Source organism: Schizosaccharomyces octosporus, assembly GCF_000150505.1.
Source record: "Schizosaccharomyces octosporus yFS286 unplaced genomic scaffold supercont6.3, whole genome shotgun sequence".
Lineage (NCBI taxonomy): Eukaryota > Fungi > Ascomycota > Schizosaccharomycetes > Schizosaccharomycetales > Schizosaccharomycetaceae > Schizosaccharomyces > Schizosaccharomyces octosporus.
This window is the reverse complement of record NW_013185621.1, coordinates 2,062,295-2,086,182: the sequence shown is the minus strand read 5'-3', so window position 1 is coordinate 2,086,182 and position 23,888 is coordinate 2,062,295. Positions and strand designations below refer to the sequence as shown.

Below are 23,888 nucleotides of genomic sequence, written 5' to 3'. Positions count from 1 at the left end.
AGAGATGTGTGAACCGTTGTTTACCGAATTTGAAGGTTTGTTCGTAATCACTTTTAATGACATTGAATGATCAATACCATTAGTCTAGGTAGAGAAGTACTAGAAAAAGGGTAAATAAGGGTGAATGTTCTTAGCAATAAATACTTTGCAGTTGAGACTTTGACATAGAGAAAGAATTGAATTGAGGTGTTGAACATCTAGGAACTTGGTGCGTAATCCTCAAGGAAGACATTTACTCCCTCCATGAGTCGGAAAACAATATGGGTGCTTACAATAGTAAAATAAATGATCGAGATCGAAGCATATTAAATATAAAGGAACAAAGAGATAAGTTGATGCGTTATCATAAACGATTGGAACGGATTGAGCAGTTGGAAATAAACCTTGCTCGAAAGTGTCTCGCCGACAACAATAGAAAGGGTGCTTTGAAAGCGCTATCTGCTAAGAAATTTTATTCTGGACTCATTGAACAATCATATGGTCAATTGGGGAATATTGAGCAACTTCTTTCTTCTATAGAGTTCACACTCATTCAACAAGACGTTCTTTTTGGTCTTCAAGAAGGCTCAAATATTCTTCAGCAGTTGCAAAAACAGATGCCTCTAGAAAGAATCGACAAGATATGCAATGACAATGATGAAGCTTTTCAGTACGTCGATGAAGTCAATGTCATATTACAAGGAAGAATGTCGAGAGATCAAGAAGATGAAATTCAAGCTGAATTAGACACTCTTATCCAAGAGCGAGAAAATGATCCAAACAAAAATCAAGTTGATGAAAGACAAATTTTTCTTCCTACAGTACCTCAGACAAAACCAAATCATTCCGTGGGAATGAAACCCGATAATGAATTCCATCCAAGTCAAAGTCCATCAACGGTTGATGACGGCAAACGAGAAGCTCTTCTAAGTTGACGTACCTTCTTTCTTGAAATTTTATGTTTTTCTATTATTTGTCTTACCTGAAAGCTTTCTCATTTCGCACGTTTCACTTTAGACCTGATTTACTCAAACTATCTCGTCCAATTCATTTACGACTTATCATAACGTTCCAAAAATTCATATTTATTAAGCAAATTCATAAATTAAAAGAAAAAAGAATAAGACGTTATTAAATTTCAAAGTAGACATTCAGATCACCAAATAATCAATCCTTAACACCGCATCTTTATTTTTTAAATTAAGAGTTGGTTACAACAAAAAAAACATGTCATGAGAAATAAAAAGTTGTTGAATAGAGAGTGTGAGCAATTCCATTCAAGCATTATCAGTAAAACACATTGAAAGAGCCTGAATGAAAATGGTATGGTTCTTCAATAACAAAAAAATAATAAATAGAAATAAAAATAAAAAAAGGGTTCCAAAATGTAAAATTTTTATGTTATACTTCACATCAAAAGAAATATAGCAAGGCTTGCAAAAGAAAATGCGGAAACTAAAAGTTTTACTCCACAAAACTTATTTAATGAAGTTAGAGAGCTGGATGAGCTATCCACGACAACTAATAAAACACTCGAATCTGTCGACTTTGACTTATACGTACTTGTATGTCCATTTATGGTTGCGACGGTTACCTTGTAAATAGTAGACGGTCTGTAAGTCCTGTGTGCACTGGTAATGCGCGTTGCACCTGCTTGTTGGCCAGGGGAGGGCGATACTAATGACTTTGAAGATATCGATGAAGACGAGGACTGAGTAGTACTCGTGGGTGAAGCTGAACTTGAAGATAATCTGTTGCTGGAAGAACTAGCCGTCGTGGAGATAGATGATGATGTACGCGTCGAACTAGGTTTGCTAGAGGAAGATGGTGAGCGTGACTCAGAAGATTTAGAACTTGAGTTGTAAGGATAGTACGAAGAAGTCGAAGAAGATGATGTTTTGGCGACGTTAGAAGAAATGGAACTTGAGCTAGAAGGAGCAGATGACGAATAAGAAGAGAAAGAAGAAGATGATGGAGATGGCGACGAAGAAGAAGATGATGATGAAGAGAAGGAAGACGAAGAAGAAGAAAAAGACGAAGAAGATGATGATGATGCAGACGGGGATGACGATGACCAAGAAGAGAATGAAGAAGAAGAAGAAGGAGTCGATGACCAAGAAGAACTAACAACAGCTTCGGATGATGAGCTAGGGCTAGAACTAATAGTAGACGAAGAACTACTTGACAAGGTAGATGAAGAGGGACTAGAAGAAAATTGTGAAGAGGATGACGTCGGACTAGATGTACTAGAGGATGAGCTAGAGGTGTTTTCACTACTGCTGCTAGAGCTAGTTGAAGATGTGGAAGAACTAGAAGATCCGCTACTAGTAGTAGAAGTATCAGACGTCGAACTGTAAGGACTCGATGAAGTAAGGGAAGAAGAAAGTGTTGGAGAAAATGCGCTTGAAGACGCGGTGGTACTTGGGCCCACCGATGAAGAAGACGAGTCGGGCGTAGTGGATGAACTCGGTGAAGAAGAAGGCCACATGCTACTATACGAAGCACTATCAGAAGTTTTGGAAGGAGAGGAAGAGGAGCCACTACTTGTAGGATATGTATTCGTTGTACTATCACTCTTTTGGCTACTCACTCCACCACCAGTCTGAATAGCGGCCCGTGCATAACGATTGAGTAACTTACCTTTCAAACTCGGTTTAATAGCGATAGGCTCAACCGAAGTTGTATTCCATTTTGAGTTCTCCTTCACGTGCGGGTCATTGTAGCAATGCGCGACACATACAATTGCCAAGATGAATAACAGAGATAACCGGTTCATAGAAGCAGAAAAGGCATCGATTTTTTTTTATAAGCTTTATTTTAATTAAGTATTTTCAAAGTATGAACAATATTTCACCAATTCCTCCCGTCCCTTCGAAATTTGGTAATTCGTAGACTGATAGTATGGTGTGAACTCCAATAATCCAGGACATCAGAAGAAGAGTCTATTAGCAGATGCAAAAGAGTGCAAAATACGAAATAATAAAATATTTAAAAACATTATAAATAGAATATATGTCTAATTGTCAAAAGATCTGTACGACTATTAAGAAACCATGAACTTGCGATATGTAACCTACAATCAAAAGAAAATATTTCTTAAGTAAACTAATCTTTCTGAAAAAAATTAATATTATTGAATTAAAAGAACCTTTGTATTTATATTAATAGGGGCACAAGGCATGTATGATGCTTCGAAAATTTGTCCTTCAATATTCAAAATCTCTTATATAAACAGTCATATTTATTTGTTCTTCTCTATTTCCCATACAGTGTTTACAAAATGGAACTGAATTTAACTAAACCCTGACTTTTTGTTTAACAAAGACAGCAGCATTTATCAAGCATGTACGTAATCATTTACTACTTGATTAATTTTTCGTTTTAAAGCGAAAGGACTATATCTGTGTCCTTCAGAGAATCAATCATTTCCTGGTCGAAATATCTAGTAATAGCCACGTCCTCAGCAAGACCCTTTCTTCTGCGTGTCTTTACCAAAAAGTCCCTTGCCAATTCGGGTCCTCTAGCGGTTTCTAAAGGCCTCGGTTTAACGGATTTATCCAGTGGATCTCCAGGAACGATTTCCCAATGGTCAAACACCTGCTGACACATAGCTTGGCCTTGAGTGTGTACTCTCAAATCCGTTTCAAAACCACAGGAATCAATAACAGGTATTAAAGCTTTTATTAAATATAGAGGAGACCCTGGTCTAGGTACATCTTGTAGTACATGTCCACGACGGCGCATTAAAAGATCGTAAATAACCGGTAAGCAGTCAGCAGGTGTATGTACTTCGACAGTATAAACAGGCTCCATCAGCCTTGGTGAAGCAGTTAAAAATGATGAGTAACAGACTCTTCGAGCGACAGGAATAATTTGACCTCCACCTCGATAAATTGGTTCCTGAGCTAGAACAGCATCCATAATTCGAAAATTTGCATTACGGATAGTCTCATCGCATAAAGGTCCTTCTCTAGTTCCCCATTGAAATCCTTGTTTGATGAACTCTTTAACCTGGCCTAATGTCTTCTTGTCAACATCCATTTCTAAAGTATCGTCACGCAATATGTTGGTACCCCGATCATCAGGCCCAAAAGCCCATACTGATCGAGATGCTAAGAGATCCCAATCATATTCACGTTGGAAATATTCACTAATTTGTTTTTGAGGCCAATTTATTTTCACATGACCATTCTCAATGTCAGATGCGATTCCTTTTTCTAAAGGTTCAACAATCATTGATAACCTATTTTTTCTATTCGGGGTCTCAGCAAAGCATTTAAGACTCGAAACATCAACTACAGTCTCACAGAAACGAGCCACTGGATCAGAAACACGAATTTCTATTTCAGAATATAAAACCCGTAAATCGTATAAAAGACAATCCATATAAAGTTCAGCAGTCCCAAAAATAGTATGTTCACCAGATTCTTCTACTTTTGTAATTGCAAGAGGATAGCTCTTATTAATTTTCCTAAGTCCATCTAGCATTTTTGGTAATTCTGACGGATTGTAAGGTTCAACAGCAACTTTAAAAACACTTTCTGACATGTGTGCAATCGGCCTAAATATGTACAAATCATCTTGGACTCCATCCGACACAATAGTAGCCGTTTTGCTTATGGAATTATCCACGCCTGCTAAAAGAACAAGCATTCCGGCAGTAGCTTCTTCAATGGGTATGCGATATCTTCCACCTGGCAAACAAATTTCTTCAATATACGCCTTCGCCATGTCCTCTTCATCTTCGATGGAGTAGTTTTCTCCTAGTACCTGAACTTTTTGTCCTTTTCTAACTTTCCCTGCATAAATACGAGCGAGAGCATAAAAACTATTTGCATCAACAGTATTATATAGCTTCGTGATATGAGCAATCATGGTTGATTCTTCGCGATTCATAGTCGTTAAAGATTTACCAATTGAAGAATTTAAAGGACCCGTATAATATTGATTTGCCTTACGGCTTGCATTTTCTCGAGGAGAAGGTATATTTTGCACGATGGAATCAACTAAACCAGTCGGAAACCCAAAAAAGGAAGCACAAACAAGCTGTAAAAATGGTTTGGGTTCAAGTAAAAAGTCCTTCGGTTTCAAAAAAATATTAAGAGAACGCAATTGTCGTTTCAATTTCTCTTGTTCATCAGATATACTTAGTGTGTGAAGTTTATATAGAGGTTCTAATATGAAGTAAACAAAGCTTCTCATGCCAGTCGAAGATTTTGTAAACTTTCTGGTGTCTTTATCAAAATAAATATCGCCCCACAACCGTCTTGAAAAATCATCAAGGTCTATTCTTCCATTTTTGTCCAAATACAGTTTAGCGAAACTGGCAAGGGTAAAACAATATCCCAAATCAAAAGATGCAAAACAGACATTACCAAGTTCAGGAGAAACTCTATGTTTGGCATTCGTACTAATCTGGCAGATACTGTCATTAACTTCATCTATAACATGTCGTAACTTGTGATATGCATCATTGGGAGGGAGACGAAGCTCTAACACAAGTCTATCCACCTTATTTAAAACCAACACAATTGGCATGTCGTGAATGATAGCATGCTTTATCGCTCTCGTGGTATTAATCATAACCTTGCACATTAGTTAGCATGTAGAAGAAACAATTACAAACACTTACCCCTTCAATAACATCAACGACAATAACGACACCATCAGCAACCGCCATAGGAGAAGCTATCTCGTCGACAAAGTCAACATGACCTGGGGTATCTAGGCATTGAAAAGCATAAGACTTCCCTTGCATATTTTGCACTGCTAGCGTCAACGGAGTACTCTTAATAGACATCACCCTTTGACGTTCAAGATAGTGGGTATCGGTGTAGCGAAGTGACCTCCGTTTTGGTGATTTCGTGCCAGGGTGTGTATAATATACGAGTAAATCTAATAATGCGGTTTTGCCATGGTGAAGATGACCAGCAATAATAAAAGTTCGCACGTCATCAGTTTGGCTTAAAAGATCGTATAAAAACCTATTAAGTTATTAGTTACAGCATTTATGAGTTTAACTTACTCTTTCTTATATACAGTATCGGGCACGTTGCTCGTCTCAATAGCAACACGTTTTTGACGAATTGGATCAATAATAGGTTGAGTCAGTGGTTGAGTATCTTGTTCTTGCACGACAACGTCTACCTCGGGGCCATAAACTTCTTCAGCACTAGGATAATATTGCTTGTCCTCATGAAGTACGACCGCATTTTGAGGTTCGGCGAGGTTAAGCGCCATCTTTTCAACGCGCTCAACATCTTCCAAATCTTCCTCTTCCATTTCAGCCTCAAAGCCAGGCACTTGAGCAACTGAAGGACTTGGAACTTGAGGTATCTCATCCAGTTCCTCGTCTTCGTTTTCAGGCCCTATGTAGTTACCAAATCTGAAAGGTTATTATTGTGTTTAAACAAATTTTACATACTCATCATATAAATCCTCGTCCATTTTTTCTATTTTTGCCTTTCCTAGAAAGGACAGTACAGATGGAAGTACCTAGTTTGTAAAATAAAGATACCTTGTGTACTCATTATAAATTGTACTACAGCGCACCGATATCAGTGCTTGGTTTTTCCTAGTACACTGGGTTATCTAAATAAACATGTATGGACAATGCATTCATATACGAGAGTTTGTAGCAAGGAATTTTCATTTATTATTTTTTCAAATCTTTGATTCAATAATTAACTGGAATTAACAAAGTCAGTGACCTCTTCATTGAGTTTTCTGACTATGCCATATAGTGTATTTCACTGGGGATCTTTAAACATGTAGTCGAACTATATTAGTACAAATTAGTATTGTATTTCTACTCAAAGCCAACTACAAAAAGCCGTAGGTTTTAGTTAGTATTTAAAAATATCATAATGGTGAACACGTAAGTATCTTGTAACATGCTATCTTGGTCAAGTGATTAACGTGACATTAGCGACGTATACATTGTTTCTGCAGTTCGTACCCCTATGGGTAGCTTTGGCGGTAGCCTTGCTTCTCTTCCAGCTACTAAATTGGGCTCAGTTGCCATCAAAGGTAGGTTTATATTTAGCTGCTTTGAGGCGTGTTTTATGACGCGTCGCGATAGCTTGCAAACTCAATACAAGATTTTCAGTAAGGTGAATTCATAAATATTAACACTTTAATAGGTGCTCTTGAAAAAGCAAAGATTCAAGCTTCTGATGTTCAAGAGGTCTTCATGGGCAATGTTTTGTCAGCTAACCTTGGACAAAATCCCGCTCGTCAATGCGCTTTGGGTGCCGGACTAAAAGTTGACACCGTTTGTACCACTGTTAACAAGGTTTGTGCTTCAGGAATGAAGGCCGCCATCCTTGGTACTCAAACCATTATGACTGGTAACGCAGACATCGTTGTTGTCGGAGGTACCGAAAGCATGTCCAATGCTCCTTACTATGCTACTAAGAGCCGTTTCGGTTCTAAGTTCGGTAATGTCGAACTTGTCGATGGTCTTTTGCGTGATGGTTTGTCGGATGCTTACGATGGTCTTCCTATGGGTAACGCTGCTGAACTCTGTGCCGAAGAACACAAGATTGACCGCGCTGCTCAAGATGAATTTGCCATTTCTTCTTACAAACGTGCTCAAGCTGCTCAATCGTCTTCTGCTTTTGAAAATGAAATTATCCCTGTCGAGGTCTTTGGCGGACGTGGTAAACCCAACAAGGTCATTTCTGAAGATGATGAACCCAAGAACTTGAACGAAGACAAGCTGAGATCTACTCGTCCCGTCTTCAAGGGTGATGGTACAGTTACTGCCGCCAATGCTTCCTCGTTGAATGATGGTGCTAGTGCTATGGTTTTGGTCTCTGGTACCAAGCTTAAAGAATTAGGATTACAACCTCTCGCGAAGGTTCTTGGTTGGGGTGAGGCTGCTCAAACTCCTGAACGCTTCACTACGTCTCCTAGTCTTGCCATTCCTAAAGCTTTGAAGCATGCTAATGTTGAATCTTCTCAAGTCGACTATTACGAGATTAACGAAGCTTTCAGTGTTGTCGGTGTTGCCAATACAAAGATTTTGGGTTTGAACCCTGAAAATGTCAACATCTTCGGTGGTGGTGTTTCTATGGGTCATCCTTTGGGAAGTAGTGGTTCTCGAATTATCGTCACTTTGTCGAACGTATTGGCACAAAAGAACGCCAAGATTGGTGTTGCTGCAGTTTGCAACGGTGGTGGTGGTGCTTCTTCATTTGTTATTGAGCGCCTTTAAGCATACTCCTATGGCTGTTCTCTTATACCCGTCATTCATTGCCAATTAGAAGGATCTTTTATGTCCTTGATATCCTAAAGGAGGATCATTCATCTATCCTGTATTAAATAACTCATTAATTTCTTTCGACTTGTTTTACTTGTTGAATTTTTCGTTTAACAATTTCTCGTTGAATCTTAAATAACTCTATCATTATGAGATGCGATACAGAAGTCTTTCATTTAGAAAAATAGAAGCATTCTCATCAATTAATAATGCATTAAAACACATTTGATTAATATCATGAACATCCTTACTACTTTTGCAATACTATAACTTCCATTGTCGAAAATTTTTGTTAACTTGCTTAGTTCTATGGAGTGCTTTTCGAATGAAATTTTGCTAAAATGAATTTTTAAACTCACTGCAAGTTTTCTTCAAGGTATGTAAGACTCACTCTTCTCTTTTTTTAAATCGTCTTATATTATACTCATCAATCTATAGTATAAGAAACTTCGTAATACCTCACTATCAGTGGACTAATTCCACCGAGAAAGAAGTCACGCTTTACAGATCACTTTGACAAGAGCTTCTTATATACAGATCAGTCACCTTCCAGAATTGACCAGTCTATTTTAATTTAAATAACTCAGTTTGTTTCTTAACATATAGAACAAGCCTGGGTTGTAGAAAAATGGCATTTTGGACGACATCAGTGCGTCGTGCCGTTCCTGGTATTTCCAAAAATATATTTGGAAATGGACGATGCTTAGGTTCGTTCTCTGCAATCGGAAAAGGACTTACTTCCAAAGTTGCATCTCAAAAACGTTCTATTAGCGTTTCGGCGATAGCTCGCAATGAACTGAATAAAGAAAAGAACGTTCCCGATGCCAGCGCTTACCTTCGCTCTGGCCATGTGAAAGCAGTTCAACGTGAAAAAGTTAACAAAGTTATTGTCGTTGGCTCTGGTGGCATTTCCATCGGTCAAGCTGGTGAATTTGACTACTCTGGTGCTCAGGCCATCAAGGCTCTTCGTGAAAGCTCTGTTCACACTATCTTAATTAATCCTAATATTGCTACTATTCAATCCTCTCATGAACTGGCTGATGAAATTTACTTCTTACCTGTTACTGCTGATTATCTCTCGCACATTATTGAACGTGAACAACCCGATGGTGTCTTATTGACATTCGGTGGACAAACCGCTTTGAACGTGGGTGTTCAATTGGATAATATGGGTGTTTTTGATCGTAACAATGTCAAGGTTTTGGGTACTCCTATCTCAACATTGAAAACCTCTGAAGATCGTGATCTCTTCTCTAAGGCATTGAATGAAATCGACATTCCTATTGCTGAATCCACTGCTGTTGAGTCTGTTGATCAAGCTCTTCAAGCTGCTTCCGAAGTTGGATACCCTGTCATTGTTCGTTCCGCCTACTCTCTTGGTGGTCTTGGTTCTGGTTTCGCTAATAACAAAGAGGAATTGCAGTCTTTGGCTGCCAGATCTCTTTCTTTGACACCTCAAATCCTTGTCGAGAAGTCTTTGAGAGGCTGGAAGGAAGTTGAGTACGAAGTTGTTCGTGATGCAGCCAATAACTGTATCACTGTTTGCAACATGGAGAACTTTGACCCTCTTGGTATCCACACTGGTGATTCCATGGTCGTTGCTCCTTCTCAAACCCTCTCCGATGAAGAATATCACATGCTTCGTTCTGCTGCCATCAAGATCATTCGTCACTTGGGTGTTGTTGGTGAGTGCAATGTTCAATATGCTTTAAGCCCTGATAGCTTGGAGTATCGTGTCATCGAAGTTAATGCTCGTCTTTCCCGTTCTTCTGCTTTGGCTTCTAAGGCTACCGGTTACCCCCTAGCCTACACAGCTGCCAAGATTGCTTTAGGTCACACTCTTCCCGAATTAACCAATGCGGTTACTAAGACTACTACTGCTAACTTTGAACCTTCTTTGGATTATATTGTCACTAAGATTCCTCGTTGGGATTTGAGCAAATTCCAACATGTTAACCGTGAAGTTGGTTCTTCGATGAAGAGTGTCGGTGAAGTCATGGCTGTTGGTCGTACCTTCGAAGAATCTCTTCAAAAGGCTTTGCGTCAAGTCGATCCTTCCTTTTTGGGCTTCATGGCTATGCCTTTTGAAAACTTAGATCATTCTCTTTCCGTTCCCACCGATCGTCGCTTCTTTGCCGTTGTTGAAGCCATGCTCAATCACAACTATTCCGTTGATAAAATTCATGAGTTAACAAAGATTGACAAGTGGTTCTTGGGTAAGCTTGAAAATATGGCTGGAGTGTACAGGGAGCTTCAAAACATTGGTTCTCTCTATGGTTTGAATAAAGAGATATTGACACGCGCTAAGAAGCACGGATTCTCTGATTATCAAATTTCCAAGCTTGTTGGTGCTACTGAGATGGAAGTTCGTGCTCGTAGAAAGCGTTATGACATTCATCCTTGGGTTAAGAAGATTGATACCTTGGCTGCTGAGTTCCCTGCTCATACCAACTACTTGTACACTACTTACAATGGATCTTCTCACGACGTTGACTTCAATGAACACGGTACCATGGTTCTTGGATCCGGTGTCTATCGTATTGGTTCTAGTGTCGAGTTCGATTGGTGTGGTGTCTCTTGTGCTCGTACTTTGAGAGGACTTGGACGCAGCACTATCATGGTAAACTACAACCCCGAGACTGTCTCTACTGACTTTGATGAATGTGAGCGTTTATACTTTGAAGAACTCTCTTATGAACGCGTTATGGATATTTATGAAATGGAAAACTCTAACGGTGTCGTTGTCAGTGTAGGAGGTCAGCTCCCTCAAAATATCGCTTTGAAGTTACAAGAGACTGGTGCTAACGTTTACGGTACCGATCCTAAGATGATTGACTCTGCTGAAGATCGTCACAAGTTCGCTCAAATACTTGATAAGGTTGGTGTTGATCAACCTGCTTGGAAAGAGTTGACTTCCGTCGAAGAAGCTAGCGTGTTTGCCAACACTGTCGGTTATCCCGTTCTTGTACGTCCTTCTTATGTCTTGTCTGGTGCTGCCATGAGTGTTATTCGTGATGAATCCAGTTTGAAGAACAAATTGGAGAATGCCGCTGCTGTTTCTCCCGATCATCCTGTTGTTATCACAAAGTTCATTGAAGGAGCTCGTGAACTGGACGTTGATGCTGTTGCTTCAAAGGGTCAATTATTGGTTCATGCTGTCTCTGAGCACGTCGAAAATGCTGGTGTTCATTCCGGTGATGCCACAATTGCTCTTCCTCCTTACTCTTTGAGCACTGACATCATGGAGCGCTGCAAGGAAATCGCTAAGAAGGTTGCAGGAGCTTTCCACATCACTGGTCCTTACAACATGCAAATCATTTTGGCTGAGAACGCTGACGGCACTAGTGACTTAAAGGTTATTGAGTGTAACCTCCGTGCTTCTAGATCTTTCCCTTTCGTGTCTAAGGCCCTTGGTGTTAACTTCATTGATGTTGCTACCCGCGCCATTGTCGGACAAGATGTTCCAGCTCCTCGTGACTTAATGGCTATTCCTCGTGATTATGTGTGCATTAAGGTTCCCCAATTTTCTTGGACTCGTTTGGCAGGTGCTGACCCATTCCTTGGTGTGGAAATGAGCTCTACTGGTGAAGTGGCCTGCTTTGGCAAAGATGTCAGAGAAGCTTACTGGACCGCTCTTCAATCAGTACAGAATTTCAAGATCCCTCTTCCCGGTCAAGGTATTTTGTTAGGTGGTAACCGTCCTGAATTGAAGGAAATCGCTGCTGACTTGCAAAAGCTTGGTTACAAGCTTTACTCTGCTGATAAGGAAGTTTCTAAGGAATTGAGCCCCACTGAAGCGGAAGTAATCGAGTTCCCCGTTGATGACAAGCGTGCTCTTCGTGCAGTCTTTGAGAAGTATAACGTTGCTTGTGTGTTCAATTTGGCTTCTGCTCGTGGTAAAGATATTTATGATAAAGACTATGTTATGCGTAGAAATGCAGTGGACTTCAACGTGACACTTATCAACGATCCTAATTGTGCCAAGTTGTTTGTCGACTCCCTTAAACAAAAGCTTCCAGAGGCTATGTCCGAGCAAAAGGCTATGCCTTCTGAAGTCAAGAGATGGAGTGATTGGATTGGTAGTCATGATCTCTAAAAAGTTGAAGCGGATTGTACATATTGTTTTCAACCCTTTAATAATCTTGACTGTTCGGTAATAAGCTATGGTTGATTACATTTTGTATATCTTAAAACTATTTTGGGGTTTGCTTGCATGGAAGGATAGTTTGGTTTGTTGTTGTTTGAATATCCTTTTAAGCAGTATGAAAAATAGTTTTGGATTGTGGTTTTGTTGGTGTTTTACTTAGTTACCATTTTTGTTTCTCAGGTTCTTTGGACTCTTGTTTTTTTTCAAACCTAGATATTATACCTCACGAAAGGCTTTCTATCTATCTTACTGATTGTTATTTGTTTTGTTTGGAATAAAATTTCCGTTGTTCGTAATTTGCCAACCATCGTTAATTATTGATGTAAAGAATTTACCTTTTTCGTACTTAAAGTCATCTTTACTCATACTACTGTTTCAAACTGTAGTTGCTTTATTTGTAACAGATTGTTTTAATTCATAAAGAATTCCTACTCATATATTCTTTTTATCATTCGTAATTCTTGTAGATCTCGTTTCGAAATAGTTAATTTTAGTCACTTTTGCACACCCCATACAAGAAATGTTGACGCTCCCAGGTTGCATAATCTATCCTTCTACCTATTATTTGGGAACACGACGCGAATCTCAAAATTGATAAAATGGAAGCAATTTCCGAGAAAGATGCCCAAAAAATGAATGTAGAAAGCCTAGAAGAGAATGACTCAGTAGTTGAAGACAAGAAAGAAACACCAAATCAAGTTTCTGAAGAAACTACAGAAAAACCAGAGACGAACGAGGTTGAGGATGCTCAGGAAAAGAAAGCTAATGATTCTGAATTCCAGCAAACAGCTGAAGTGAAACCTGAAGAGGCTCCTGAGCAAAATGGTACATCAACTGAGGAAAAGGAGCCAACAACTGCTGAGGAAGAACCTAAAGAAAACGGTACCGTTGAAAAAGAAGAGGATGCTGAAATAAAAGATCAAGAAGAGAAACCCTCTGAAGATTCTAAAACAGAGGAATCTACCGAGAAACAAAAGTCTGAAGGTACTCCCAAGTCAGCAGTCAAAAATACTACAAAGCAAAAAGGCGGAGAAAAACCAACCACGGATTATAAACCCGGTATGCGTGTATTAACTAAGCTTGCTGGATTTCCTTGGTGGCCAAGTATGATTATTACAGAAGATAAAATGACTTCTGTAGCTCTGAAGAGCAAACCTAAACGTGCGGAAAACTATCATCCTGTAATTTTTTTCCCTAATAAAGAATATTTGTGGGCAAGTCCAGATGCTTTATCTCCTTTAAGTGAAGATGCCATTTCTGAATATCTTGAAAAGCCCAAACCCAAGACTGCAAGTTTAATCAAAGCTTATAAGGTTGCTCAGGCTACGAAGAGTTTAGAGAACGTCTCCCCTCCTCCTTCTGACGTCGAAGAATCTGAAGAGGAGTCTGAGGGCGAAGAACAAGAGGAATCGGAAGCTTCCGTCGAAGAATCGGAAGAAGAAGAAACAAAGCGGCCGACTCGAGCCAGTGCTAGACGGGGAGGTAAGAAAGGTACTAAGAAATCTGTGTCTTTCGATCCTTCGTTGGATGCTTCTAATAAAAAGCGCTCTTCAACGGAAAATGCGTCACCTAATGCTAAGAGAACTCGGGCTTCTCCTCGAAAAGGTTCCCAACAGGTGAAAAAGGCGGATGCTCCGGCGAAGAAGAAGGCTAAAAAGGATGAAGAGGAAGAAGATGAGGTGGAAGAGGAAGAGGAAGCGGAGAATAAAGAAGAAGAGGTGGAAGAGGAAGAGGAAGCGGAGAATAAAGAAGAAGAGAAACCTGCAGTAAGTGAAGAGGAAGCAGCTGAGCGTACTTTTAAATCTAGGGAACAGTCCCTGTTGTTTCTCCGCCATAAATTGCAAGGTAGTCTTTTGGCACCAAATGCCGACTTGTCCAAACAAAATTATGAAATCATTCATGGATATCTTGAGAAACTTTCCACGTTCCAAGGATTGGATGCTTCCCTTGTCCAAAACACAAAGATTGCGGTTGTTGTGAAGAAAATCTATAGTTTGACGGATTTACCTGCTGAACAAGAAGAATCCATAAAGAAGATTTGTCATGAACTTCTTGAGGATAAATGGAAACCTATTATGCAAGCTATTTCTCAGCAAAAGCAATCTTCTGGCGAGACCAAGTCAGAGACACCAGAACCAACAGCTGAGCAAGCTGAAGAGACAAAGTCGGTTGAGGGCAACGATGCCGTAGAAAAGAAGGTAGAAACGGAAGAATCAAAAGAACCTTCTCAAGACCTTGACGAAAAGGTGGAAAATGAGCCCGAGTCGAATGAAAAGTCAGAATCAGAAACGACAGAATCAAAAGATACACCTATGACAGATGCTACTCCCTCAACAACAGAAGCATCCGCTCCAGCTGACTCTGAAAAGCCAACCGAGGAGCAAAAGGAAGAACCTTCAGCATAAAAGGAAACTAATACTATGTAAACTTAGTCACAAATCCGGAAGGCTTCATTGCTCGAATTGGTTTCTGGGAAACATATTTTGTTTATTGAAATTTTTTGATGATTAGAAAAATGAGATTTTGATGCTTTCGTAAATGGAATATCGTAGTAGTAGTCGTGTTGGTTATATTCGAAATTCAGCTTGATCTTTAAGAGGGAAACATGAACTTGTAAAAAAACGTAGCTATAGTTTGTAATGTAATAATAACCGCGAAAGTTGTTTTTTTATAATGATTGTCCTAAGTTGAAACCGAGGAGACGACAAAGTATTTTAAATGCAAGAAACCAAGAAAGAGAAATGTAAGCGACACTAAAAATCAATTATTGTTAAAATAAAAAAAAATAAATAATAATAAATCAAAACCATCTCGTGGGGAAAGGAGGAAAATGGTTTGATATTTGACAAGCCAAAGTGAGCAAAACAAGGATCAAAGTTCATGAAACGCAATGGAAACATCCTTTCAATGACTGAATAACATTTTTAGAAAGAGCTAATTACTATGGGAGAGAGGAATGAATAGAAAAAAAAAAGGATTTAAAGATTGCACAAGACGGGAAAATTTTACTTTGACTTGTTGCACGTAACAATACACTTACAAACAGCAACTTGGCGCGAGTAGTAAAAGTTAATTGACGAAAAGCCAAAAACAACAAAAAAAAAAGAAAACAAAATGGTTTCATTTTGCTGTGAAGGTATGAATGGTGGATTTATCCAAAGAACGAGGGATAAAATGGGAAACATATTTGAAACTAACCTGAATTTCTTTCCATATAGTTTGTCAAGATATTATCAAGAAACCAAAACTTGACCAACATCGTTCTCGTTGTCAAGGAGCGTATTTTACTTGCATTGATTGCAATACAACTTTTCAAGGGACCGATTATCGTTCCCATTCGTCTTGCATGACAGAGGCACAACGGTATCAAAAGGGCCTTTATCGTCCTACAAAGAAAGAATTAAAGAAGATGAATCAGGAAAATGGAACTGTGAACACGAATACTACTACGGGTAAAGCCAAAGAAACATCGGAAACCAGTGAAAAAGAGCAAACTTCTTCTCCGACCTCAAAAAAGCGTTCCAATTCTCCTGAGGAGTCTGGAGAGGAAAAAGACAATAAGAAGAAGAAGTCGTCTTCTAAAAACAAGAAGTCATCTCCAGTTGAACAGATGCTTTCGTTATGCCAAAAGGACGAAAATGAATCTCTTTACAAGCTTTTGAAAAAGCACAACAAAAACGCTTCTAAAAATGAAACTTTAGAAGCCAAGGATGTCTTGAAGCAACTCCAAGTATGTAAAAATGCCGATGGTGTTTTCAATCTCAAGGCAGGATCTACAGACTAGAGAGAGCTACGAAAAAGAAAAGCAACAGTGCAAACCCATGAGACGATGCATTCCATTGGATTGGGTCGGGTATTCAGCTTGGAATTCTAGGAAAAATAGATTAAATTGGATTGGAATGGACTGGACTGGAATAGGTAGGTTAATTTGATTTGATTAGAATGGAATTGAATAGAATAGATTGTTGTTGAACAACAGGATTACCACGTTTTGTTTTTATTCTTGTTTTCCATTCGTAAAATTCATTGAAAAATGTGTGTCTGCTCACTGGTGTATCTGCTGCGTTTTTACGAAAAGAAGCTAGCTAATCTATACTTCCCACATGATGATTTCTTTGCTAAACAAACAAGGAAACCTCTACAAATGATTTTTGATACATATATATTTCTACAAATGGAATCAAAAGTTTTAGACAAAAAAAAAAGATCATTTTCGATTTATACATAATAAATAACATCAACAGTGGACAAGATATATAAATCATTTCTCTTAGTCGTTAACAAAGTGTGAGGAATAGGGATATCATAAATACCTTCAACTTTTCCTTCACTCATGAAATCCTTATGGTTATTTTACAAACAAACCACCATAAAAAGACCAACAAGCTTTCTATTAATCTAGAAGTTTGGTTCCAACGGCCTCTTCCGATTTATGAGGATTGATATTCAATTGCTCACGAGGGGTAAAAACGAATGAGAAAAGCAACCGATAACCAAAATCATAACTGAAAAAAACAATAATCCTCAACTAATCAAAACTTTCCGTAAAGTTCCATACGAAAGTTGTAAAACCAAAGAAATCCGACCACAACAAAGTTTCAAGACTGAAGGAAATCAACATGCAGCAACCTCGGACAACCGGGAAAAAGCTAAACAAAATAAAAGAGAACCCATCCAATTTACTCTCTTTTTTTTTCTTTCAAACTCTAAGCAATAGACAAAGAAAGAAAGAAAGAAAGAAAAAAAAAAGGAATAGGAGAGGGTAATGGAAAGAGCAGCTTCTTCCAAAGTGCGCCAGGATGAGGGGAATTGTATCCTTTTCCACACACAAGAAAACAAAAGGGAAGTATAGAAAAAAAAGAAACCGCTTACTCGGTTTCGGTACCACCTTCGTTTTCGGATTCTTCCTTCAAGGGTTGGAGGACTTGAATCAAATCCTTGGCGTCCATGTTTTCATAGCAAATCTTGTAAACGGAACGGAACAAGGGGAATTCGTTGACCATGTCCTTGGTGGAAAGGAATTCGTGGACTTCCTTAGCGGTGGAAGCACCTTGCAAAAGTTGACCACCCAAAAGTTCCTTTTCAAGAACGTCAATGGGCTTACCAGACTTAACATAAGCCTCGGCAACACGGTTGTTACGACCACCCAAGCAAGAGGTGACCAAGTCAGCAATACCACAAGATTGCTCGACCATAGTACCGGGTTCACTGTCGAAGAAGGTGGTAGCAAACTTTTGCATTTCCAACAAACCACGACGCATGATGGCAGACTTTGTGTTACCACCCCATTCCATACCGTCGGCGAAACCGACAGCCATGGCGACGATGTTCTTCAAAGCACCACCGAGGGCGACACCGGCAACATCGTCGACGGAAACGACCGAGAAGTAAGGACGGTCAAAGACGGCGACGATTTGCTCGGGAGAGACGATGGGTTGAGGGGGCTTGTAACCGATGGTGGTTTCACAGAATTGTTCCTTGGCGACTTCGTTGGCAACGTTAGCACCGGAAAGGACACCACAGTAGATGCCAAGCTTTTCTTGGATGACATCGGAGAAGAGACGGACACCGTCCTTACCGACGGAAACACCCTTGATGCAAGAGATACCGACGGCGTTGGGACGAAGGTGACCGGCCATTTGGTCGCAAACACGGTTGATGAATTGGTGAGGAACGACAAAGACCAAAACATCAGAGCGACGAGCGACTTCACGAACGTCGGGGACGGCGATAACGTTAGGAGGGCATTCGACACCGGGAAGATACTTTACGTTTTCGTGAGTCTCGTTGAAAACTTCAGTGAGTTTTCTCTTTTCACCCTTGTGTTCGATTTCTTCTTCAAAAACCCACATACGCACCTTGGAGCGGAAGTGGTGACCGTGAGCACGGGCGTTCTCACCGCAGATTTTAGCAATGGCGGTACCCCAGTTACCGGAACCGATAACACCAACAGCCAAACGCTTCTTGGGAGCTTGGTCCAAGTTAGCACCAGTAGTTTGATGAGGAGCAGACATGATTTAGAAGCTAGAAAAAGTTATAAAATTCGTAGAGAGAATATAAAAAAAAAAGAAAAAGGTAAACAAGAACGTGAAATAGAAAAAGAAATTCGTGAAATGAAAAACAACAAAATCAATTGATATTAATGAATCGTGAATCTGCAACGAAACCGCGAAACAAGGTAAATAAAAATATCTGAATCTTTTTTTCCCGTTGGTTAGGCAGATGGATAAAGAAAAAGAGCAGGGGGAATGCCAGTATATATATTTGTGAGCATACGCCATTGTTTAGGTCCGAATGCATGACGTCAAAAGCAGACTTTTTACACAGATGTTCCAAACCAATCCAGGACGTCATGAATGTGATATCAAAGGATGGGACAAGGTCGCTTGTACGTCATATCTGCTATTGATATAGAATATACAAAGAAAGGGAGGAAAAAGCGGCAAGAATTTAAGGAACCGTAGTGAAGCAAAAGAACAACAACAAAAACAACAAGGAAGAGAGAGAAAGAGAGGAGAAAAAGAGAATTAAAAAACAAAAAAGAAAACAAAAACAAAAACAAGACATCCACCGTTTGGGTATGGGTTGTTACTTGGAGATTGTGTTGTTTTTGTTGTTGGGATGGGATTTTCATGATTCTCCCTCCAACGGAACAATCGTCACGGTTCTTTCCTTCCTTCCACACAGTTCCTCCGTTGGACGACGACGTATCGTAATCTTGTAATCTTGTGGTGTAGTGGTGGTGTGTTTTCTTGGGTTGTGCGTTGGGAGTTGGTTGAATTCGTTATTTGCGTTTAAAGAGGGGTTTGGAAGTGTTGGGAAGGATGTTTGGATACGTTGATGTGTTGGATTTTATCATTTCACCAATCAACCTAGGATTGGGATGATGATGGTCTTGGTCTGTAGGAAGAGAGAGTAGAGTAGAGTAGAGTGGTAGTGACGATGACGACGACGGCGACGACGACTGCAACAAAGAGAAACCCTTTGTTTTTTGTTTGACAAAAAAAAAAATAAAATTTTTTTGTTGGAGACTCTACGAGTCTGATTTCTCTGCCACTCTACTCTCTCTCTCTCTCTTTGTAAACAATCATTTTGACTCCTTTGGATTCGGTCGATACATTCTTCAGTCATTCGTTTTGGACCGTTTCTAGACCCTTTTTCTCGCTCGCTGATTTTTACGTTTGAAACCCCCTCCGTTCCAATCTTTAAGGTTCTTTCCGTCGCACCTCGAAATTCACTTGACGGGACAGTAGCCTTCGGTGGAGCGCGGTAAAAAGAGAATGAAAACGCAAGGAGCAACGTAAAACAGACAAATAACGAGAAACCATCGTCGTAAGAGTCGAGGCAGTCGTCGAGGATGCATAGTGATGAAATGAAACGTGTGATGAGAGACCATCAAAATGAAAGACTCTGTTGAATCAAAGTGAGAAGAAAAAGTCAAACAATTCAACAAAAACTTTCAACAAAAAACTTTCAACAAAAAAACTTTCAACAACCTCTTGTTTCTCTCTATTTCTTCCATCCATTCATTTCTCGCTCTCTAGAATTCCCAAAACCGTACCGTACCATTCACACACAGTCTCTCTCTCTCTCTCTACTATGCCATAAAAAAAAATAAAAAACACTCCCCCAAACCAACAACCCCCACTCACTTTTCTACACCAAAAGTCTCCTTTAGTCTCCTTAGTCTTCTTCCACTACACTACACTCCACTCTGTCTCTTGAAATTTCTAAAAAAGAAAAAGAAAATGGTTTCGGTCAGAGAGGGACTCGAACCCTCGACCTCATGATTAACAGTCATGCGCACTAACCAACTGTGCTATCCGACCTTGGATGTCTGCATAAAAATGGATATCTATCTAAACTTTTTTTTTCTTTTTTTTTTATTTCTTTTATAAAACATTCCCTGTTTTTTATCTTTTTTCTTTTTTCTTTTCTCTTCTCTCTTCTCTCTTCTCTCTTCTCTCTTTCATTTCATCAGTTCCTCCACTAGATTACAACTCTCTTGGTCATTGACAATAGTCGCTTTATCAATTCATTCAATATCAATATCTAATGTCATTGCATTCTTCAACAACAGTCCTCCTCTCACATCTTCCATCTTCCATCTTCCATCTTCCATCCAAGAGATCCTCCTATATACGAATGAATGGACTCGTCTAAAACCATCCAACACTGTAATTTCGCTTTTCCTTTTTCTAATAATCAGCTAACGTTCTTTCTTTGCATTCCACATACACATCCTTCTTTCACCATTCTAACAAATCACACAACACTTTTTCCGTAGACTCTTCTTTCCCTTGTGTGTTGATGAACTACTCTTCATATGATTCAATCCTCCTTCTTTCGACTTGCTACCCACTAGCAATGGCTCTTCATGTTGTTCAATGTAATTTCGAAATCTAATCATTTCATTCCATGTTAATCCTTTATTTCTTTCTCTTTTTATCCATTCTTCCATTTCACTTACTCATTACGAGCGCTTTCCACTGAAACGTTCTGTTGCAAATTCTCTTCCATTGAACACTTCTTTTCTTCTTTTCGTATTCCAAATCAAATCAATCTTTTTTTTATTCAATTCAATTTTTCTCTCTTCTTCTTCTTCTTGGGTGTCGTCGTCGTCGTCGTCTTCAGCTGCTGCTAAACACACATCCAAAATCCCAGCCAAATCCTTTTTCCATCTCCAACGGCGTCATCTTCTCATATCCAAACTTGCGTTCCAGTACCTTAATAAATAAATAAATAAATCACACGAAAAGGTAATTCTTTTTCAAACAGTTCCTCGAATTCAAAAAAAAATACAAAATAATCTCTTTGAAATATAAAAAAAAAAAAAAAAAAACACCAACTCAAATGTGAAATAGTATCATCCCTAGCAAAAAAATCACACACTCTTTCATAAAAGAATCTCTTTGAAATTCCATTCCATCCTACCTTTCAACGATATTCCACTTTTTTTTCCTTTTCTTTACTAAATATCTCTTCAACATCCACTGGTTTTCCATCTCTACCCTCTCCTATTCTTAAAACTCGTCATTTCCTATCATCGATTCTCATACTCGTTTGCCTTTTTGCCCTTTGACCTTCAAGATTCTTTTTCTCTCATTTCATTTCCTTCAAATCACTTACTCTTGAATCTCTAGACAAATTTTCCTTTATTTTTTTATTTCCTATTATATTTATTATAATTATTCTACACTTTACTTTACCTTCCCCAATGGATACGACAGCTGTAGACACGGCTGATTTGGAAAAGTACTTGAATCAATATGGTGGTATGTCTTTAATTTATTTATAGTTTCTTTTTTCTTTTCTTTTTTTTTTTTTGTTACCATAAATCCCGTTTTCCTTTTACCAACCTTTATTTCTTATTCTAGTTTGGCCAAGGATTTTTAGAGCCCTTTTCATAGCTCGCTCTCATGAAACTTTCAGGTCCTTTTGCTCACAATACGCAATCAATCAATTGAAAGCACACACATACAACTTGGAATTGTACAAATCTACTTTTACAGAATTCGCAAATGATATGCCCGACCAACAGTATGATTTATCTTGGATTGACAGTGTCACCTACCATCGAAAGCAAAATTTAGACCACCTTACAAAAGAATTGAAATCATACAAAAATAATCTCATCAGAGAATCCATTCGGGTATGCACTTGTTGCTTCCAAATTCTCACCCTTCCGTTATCGCTAACTTCTCTACCTTCATCTAGTCCGCCCAAGTCGACCTGGCCTCTTTCTTTACCGATTTGGGTCAATTTGAAAGTGCCCTTCGTGCTTATGCAAAGGTTCGTGAGTATTGTACAAACGCCGCCCAAATCGCCCATCTGTCCCTCGATCTAATGAGAGTCTCCATTTGGATGGAAAACTATTCTCATGTTCTTGCTTTTGGCTCCCGTGCAAAGTCTACTTTCTCTTCTGCAATGGAAATTAAAAGTACCGTGTATGCTTATTGCGGTTTGGCCCACATGTGCCTGGGCGATTATAAATCTGCCCTAGACCACTTTCTACACATAGAACCCGATTTTTCCGATATTCTCTTGACAAAAACGGATGTCTCCACCTACACTTGTATTTGCGCTTTAGTATCCTGGGACCATAATGAGCTGCTACAACAACTAAACGAAGATGAAATATTTAATGCTCTATCCGATCTCAATCCCTCCTTACGAAAATGTATGCATTTTATGAGCCAAAGAAATTATAGCTCTTTGTTCAACACCCTTCAAGCCAATTTTCCCGAATATGCCTTCGACATGTATTTGGCTCCTCACCTATCCACATTCCTATCTTTAATTCGCGAACGTTCGTTGGTCGATTATTTGTTTCCATACAGTGCTATCCCCATGAAAAAAATCGCTTCTGACTTTCAGGTTGACTTGCCCTTCGTTGAAGATTTTCTATTGCAGATGGTGGAAGCACAAAAAATAAACGCGAAATTGGATTGTCTCAATAAGGTAAGCATAAGCATTTTTTTTTTAAAATATTCTACTCTATATATACTTACGACTTTTCCTCTTTAGTGTGTTTATATGGAGTCTTCATTCGAACGCGAGCGCTTTCAGGAAATTCAAGACATCGCTGAAAATACACATATATATAGCAAAGCGATCCATTTACAGACTACAAATACGTTCAACAAAAGCATAGCTGATGAATCCTCTACGAATACTTACTATCCTCCTGTTGATCAAAACTAAATTGTTTTCATTCATGCATAACGCCAAAAGGCCATGAAAAGTCAGTTTTCCGTAATATATTTCATGACAATCATACAATCTAACCAAATCTACGCTGATGCCGGAGCGCTCTTCATGTTTTGATCAGTAGCTTTTTGTTGCATGACGGATTGAACAGCTACACATTCACATATTGTTAATAATTCGTTCCATCATAATCACTTTTGGTAAAACATAATAAAATTGTTTAATCTTACCTCGTATTTGAGAGGACTTGGCTTCAACAGCACTGCCAATGTTCTCAATGCTGTTTTGTAGATATTCACATTTTCTTTGATAGTACTCAATCGCATCAGGTGCGCTCTGAAAAACAACCATTAGTCACAATTTCATATTGCTTCTTTTCTTTTTTTACCTTTTCAACAAAGTATCCTGTTCCAATATCTATCAACACTTTTCTATTGCCGAGCTTTAACTTGCCCGGTACATAGAGACTAGTTGTAAGAGGAACAAGCATATCACGCTCTATTTTTATTTTGTTAGTAATAGATAATAAACCAAACCTTATCCCTTACCTTCATTTTCCGCCTTTACTGTTTCCTTTATGCTATTAAGACAACCAAGAAATTTTACATGAGCACGCCCTAACTGAGCATATGAACTCGATAGGTATTCGAGTTCAGTATTAAGTTGCTTAATAACTTCTGCTAGTTGCTCCAAACTAAGAGACGCTAAATTGACTGACTTCGATCCTTCTGCCATATTGATTCTTCTGCGTTATTGAAATTCCAAATGCCTTCTTAAATCAACTTTGCG

The 23,888-nt window shown here is 38.9% G+C and overlaps 11 protein-coding genes and 1 non-coding gene across 12 annotated transcripts; 6 read left to right on the top strand and 6 right to left on the bottom strand.

Moving 5' to 3' along the window:
* The first annotated feature begins 7 nt into the window (after positions 1-7).
* On the top strand, positions 8-1,141 carry SOCG_01481 (vacuolar sorting protein Vps20). The gene has a single exon (XM_013164434.1). It carries the CDS (start codon positions 261-263, stop codon positions 912-914), a length of 654 nt encoding a protein of 217 aa, XP_013019888.1. The 5' UTR covers positions 8-260; the 3' UTR covers positions 915-1,141.
* Positions 1,142-1,387: 246 nt separating this feature from the next.
* SOCG_01480 (uncharacterized protein) lies at positions 1,388-2,755 on the bottom strand (the record flags this gene model as incomplete). Its single annotated transcript, XM_013164433.1, has 1 exon — positions 1,388-2,755. One exon carries the CDS (start codon positions 2,753-2,755, stop codon positions 1,388-1,390), a length of 1,368 nt encoding a protein of 455 aa, XP_013019887.1.
* Positions 2,756-3,088: 333 nt separating this feature from the next.
* SOCG_01479 (GTPase Cwf10) lies at positions 3,089-6,483 on the bottom strand. The gene is made up of 4 exons (XM_013164432.1): positions 6,404-6,483; positions 6,005-6,364; positions 5,612-5,963; positions 3,089-5,565 (listed from the first exon to the last, which is right to left on the bottom strand). The coding sequence occupies exons 1-4, from the start codon at positions 6,424-6,426 to the stop codon at positions 3,361-3,363; spliced, it is 2,940 nt and encodes a 979-aa protein (XP_013019886.1). The 5' UTR covers positions 6,427-6,483; the 3' UTR covers positions 3,089-3,360.
* A 286-nt stretch (positions 6,484-6,769) lies between these two features.
* On the top strand, positions 6,770-8,695 carry SOCG_01478 (acetyl-CoA C-acetyltransferase Erg10). Its single transcript, XM_013164431.1, has 3 exons — positions 6,770-6,856; positions 6,908-7,008; positions 7,122-8,695. Exons 1-3 carry the CDS (start codon positions 6,846-6,848, stop codon positions 8,195-8,197), a joined length of 1,188 nt encoding a protein of 395 aa, XP_013019885.1. The 5' UTR covers positions 6,770-6,845; the 3' UTR covers positions 8,198-8,695.
* On the top strand, positions 8,644-12,693 carry SOCG_01477 (arginine specific carbamoyl-phosphate synthase Arg4). Its single transcript, XM_013164430.1, has one exon. The coding sequence runs from the start codon at positions 8,871-8,873 to the stop codon at positions 12,336-12,338; it is 3,468 nt and encodes a 1,155-aa protein (XP_013019884.1). The 5' UTR covers positions 8,644-8,870; the 3' UTR covers positions 12,339-12,693.
* A 328-nt stretch (positions 12,694-13,021) lies between these two features.
* Positions 13,022-14,906, top strand: SOCG_01476 (PWWP domain-containing protein; the record flags this gene model as incomplete). Its single annotated transcript, XM_013164429.1, has 1 exon — positions 13,022-14,906. One exon carries the CDS (start codon positions 13,022-13,024, stop codon positions 14,792-14,794), a length of 1,773 nt encoding a protein of 590 aa, XP_013019883.1. The 3' UTR covers positions 14,795-14,906.
* A 402-nt stretch (positions 14,907-15,308) lies between these two features.
* SOCG_01475 (uncharacterized protein) lies at positions 15,309-16,650 on the top strand. The gene is made up of 2 exons (XM_013164428.1): positions 15,309-15,525; positions 15,608-16,650. The coding sequence occupies exons 1-2, from the start codon at positions 15,504-15,506 to the stop codon at positions 16,171-16,173; spliced, it is 588 nt and encodes a 195-aa protein (XP_013019882.1). The 5' UTR covers positions 15,309-15,503; the 3' UTR covers positions 16,174-16,650.
* SOCG_01474 (glycerol-3-phosphate dehydrogenase Gpd1) lies at positions 16,577-18,644 on the bottom strand. The gene has a single exon (XM_013164427.1). The coding sequence runs from the start codon at positions 18,401-18,403 to the stop codon at positions 17,258-17,260; it is 1,146 nt and encodes a 381-aa protein (XP_013019881.1). The 5' UTR covers positions 18,404-18,644; the 3' UTR covers positions 16,577-17,257.
* A 1,500-nt stretch (positions 18,645-20,144) lies between these two features.
* Positions 20,145-20,218, bottom strand: SOCG_16410. Its single transcript has one exon. It is a non-coding gene; the product is annotated as a tRNA-Asn (tRNA).
* A 119-nt stretch (positions 20,219-20,337) lies between these two features.
* SOCG_06508 (uncharacterized protein) lies at positions 20,338-21,084 on the bottom strand. Its single transcript, XM_013165397.1, has 3 exons — positions 20,860-21,084; positions 20,628-20,791; positions 20,338-20,587 (listed from the first exon to the last, which is right to left on the bottom strand). The coding sequence occupies exons 1-2, from the start codon at positions 20,907-20,909 to the stop codon at positions 20,647-20,649; spliced, it is 195 nt and encodes a 64-aa protein (XP_013020851.1). The 5' UTR covers positions 20,910-21,084; the 3' UTR covers positions 20,338-20,587; positions 20,628-20,646.
* A 179-nt stretch (positions 21,085-21,263) lies between these two features.
* Positions 21,264-23,335, top strand: SOCG_01473 (COP9/signalosome complex subunit Csn1). The gene is made up of 4 exons (XM_013164426.1): positions 21,264-21,664; positions 21,767-22,041; positions 22,107-22,850; positions 22,917-23,335. The coding sequence occupies exons 1-4, from the start codon at positions 21,607-21,609 to the stop codon at positions 23,091-23,093; spliced, it is 1,254 nt and encodes a 417-aa protein (XP_013019880.1). The 5' UTR covers positions 21,264-21,606; the 3' UTR covers positions 23,094-23,335.
* On the bottom strand, positions 23,033-23,884 carry SOCG_01472 (prefoldin subunit 5). The gene is made up of 4 exons (XM_013164425.1): positions 23,648-23,884; positions 23,488-23,597; positions 23,330-23,435; positions 23,033-23,250 (listed from the first exon to the last, which is right to left on the bottom strand). The coding sequence occupies exons 1-4, from the start codon at positions 23,832-23,834 to the stop codon at positions 23,183-23,185; spliced, it is 471 nt and encodes a 156-aa protein (XP_013019879.1). The 5' UTR covers positions 23,835-23,884; the 3' UTR covers positions 23,033-23,182.
* Positions 23,885-23,888: the final 4 nt, after the last annotated feature.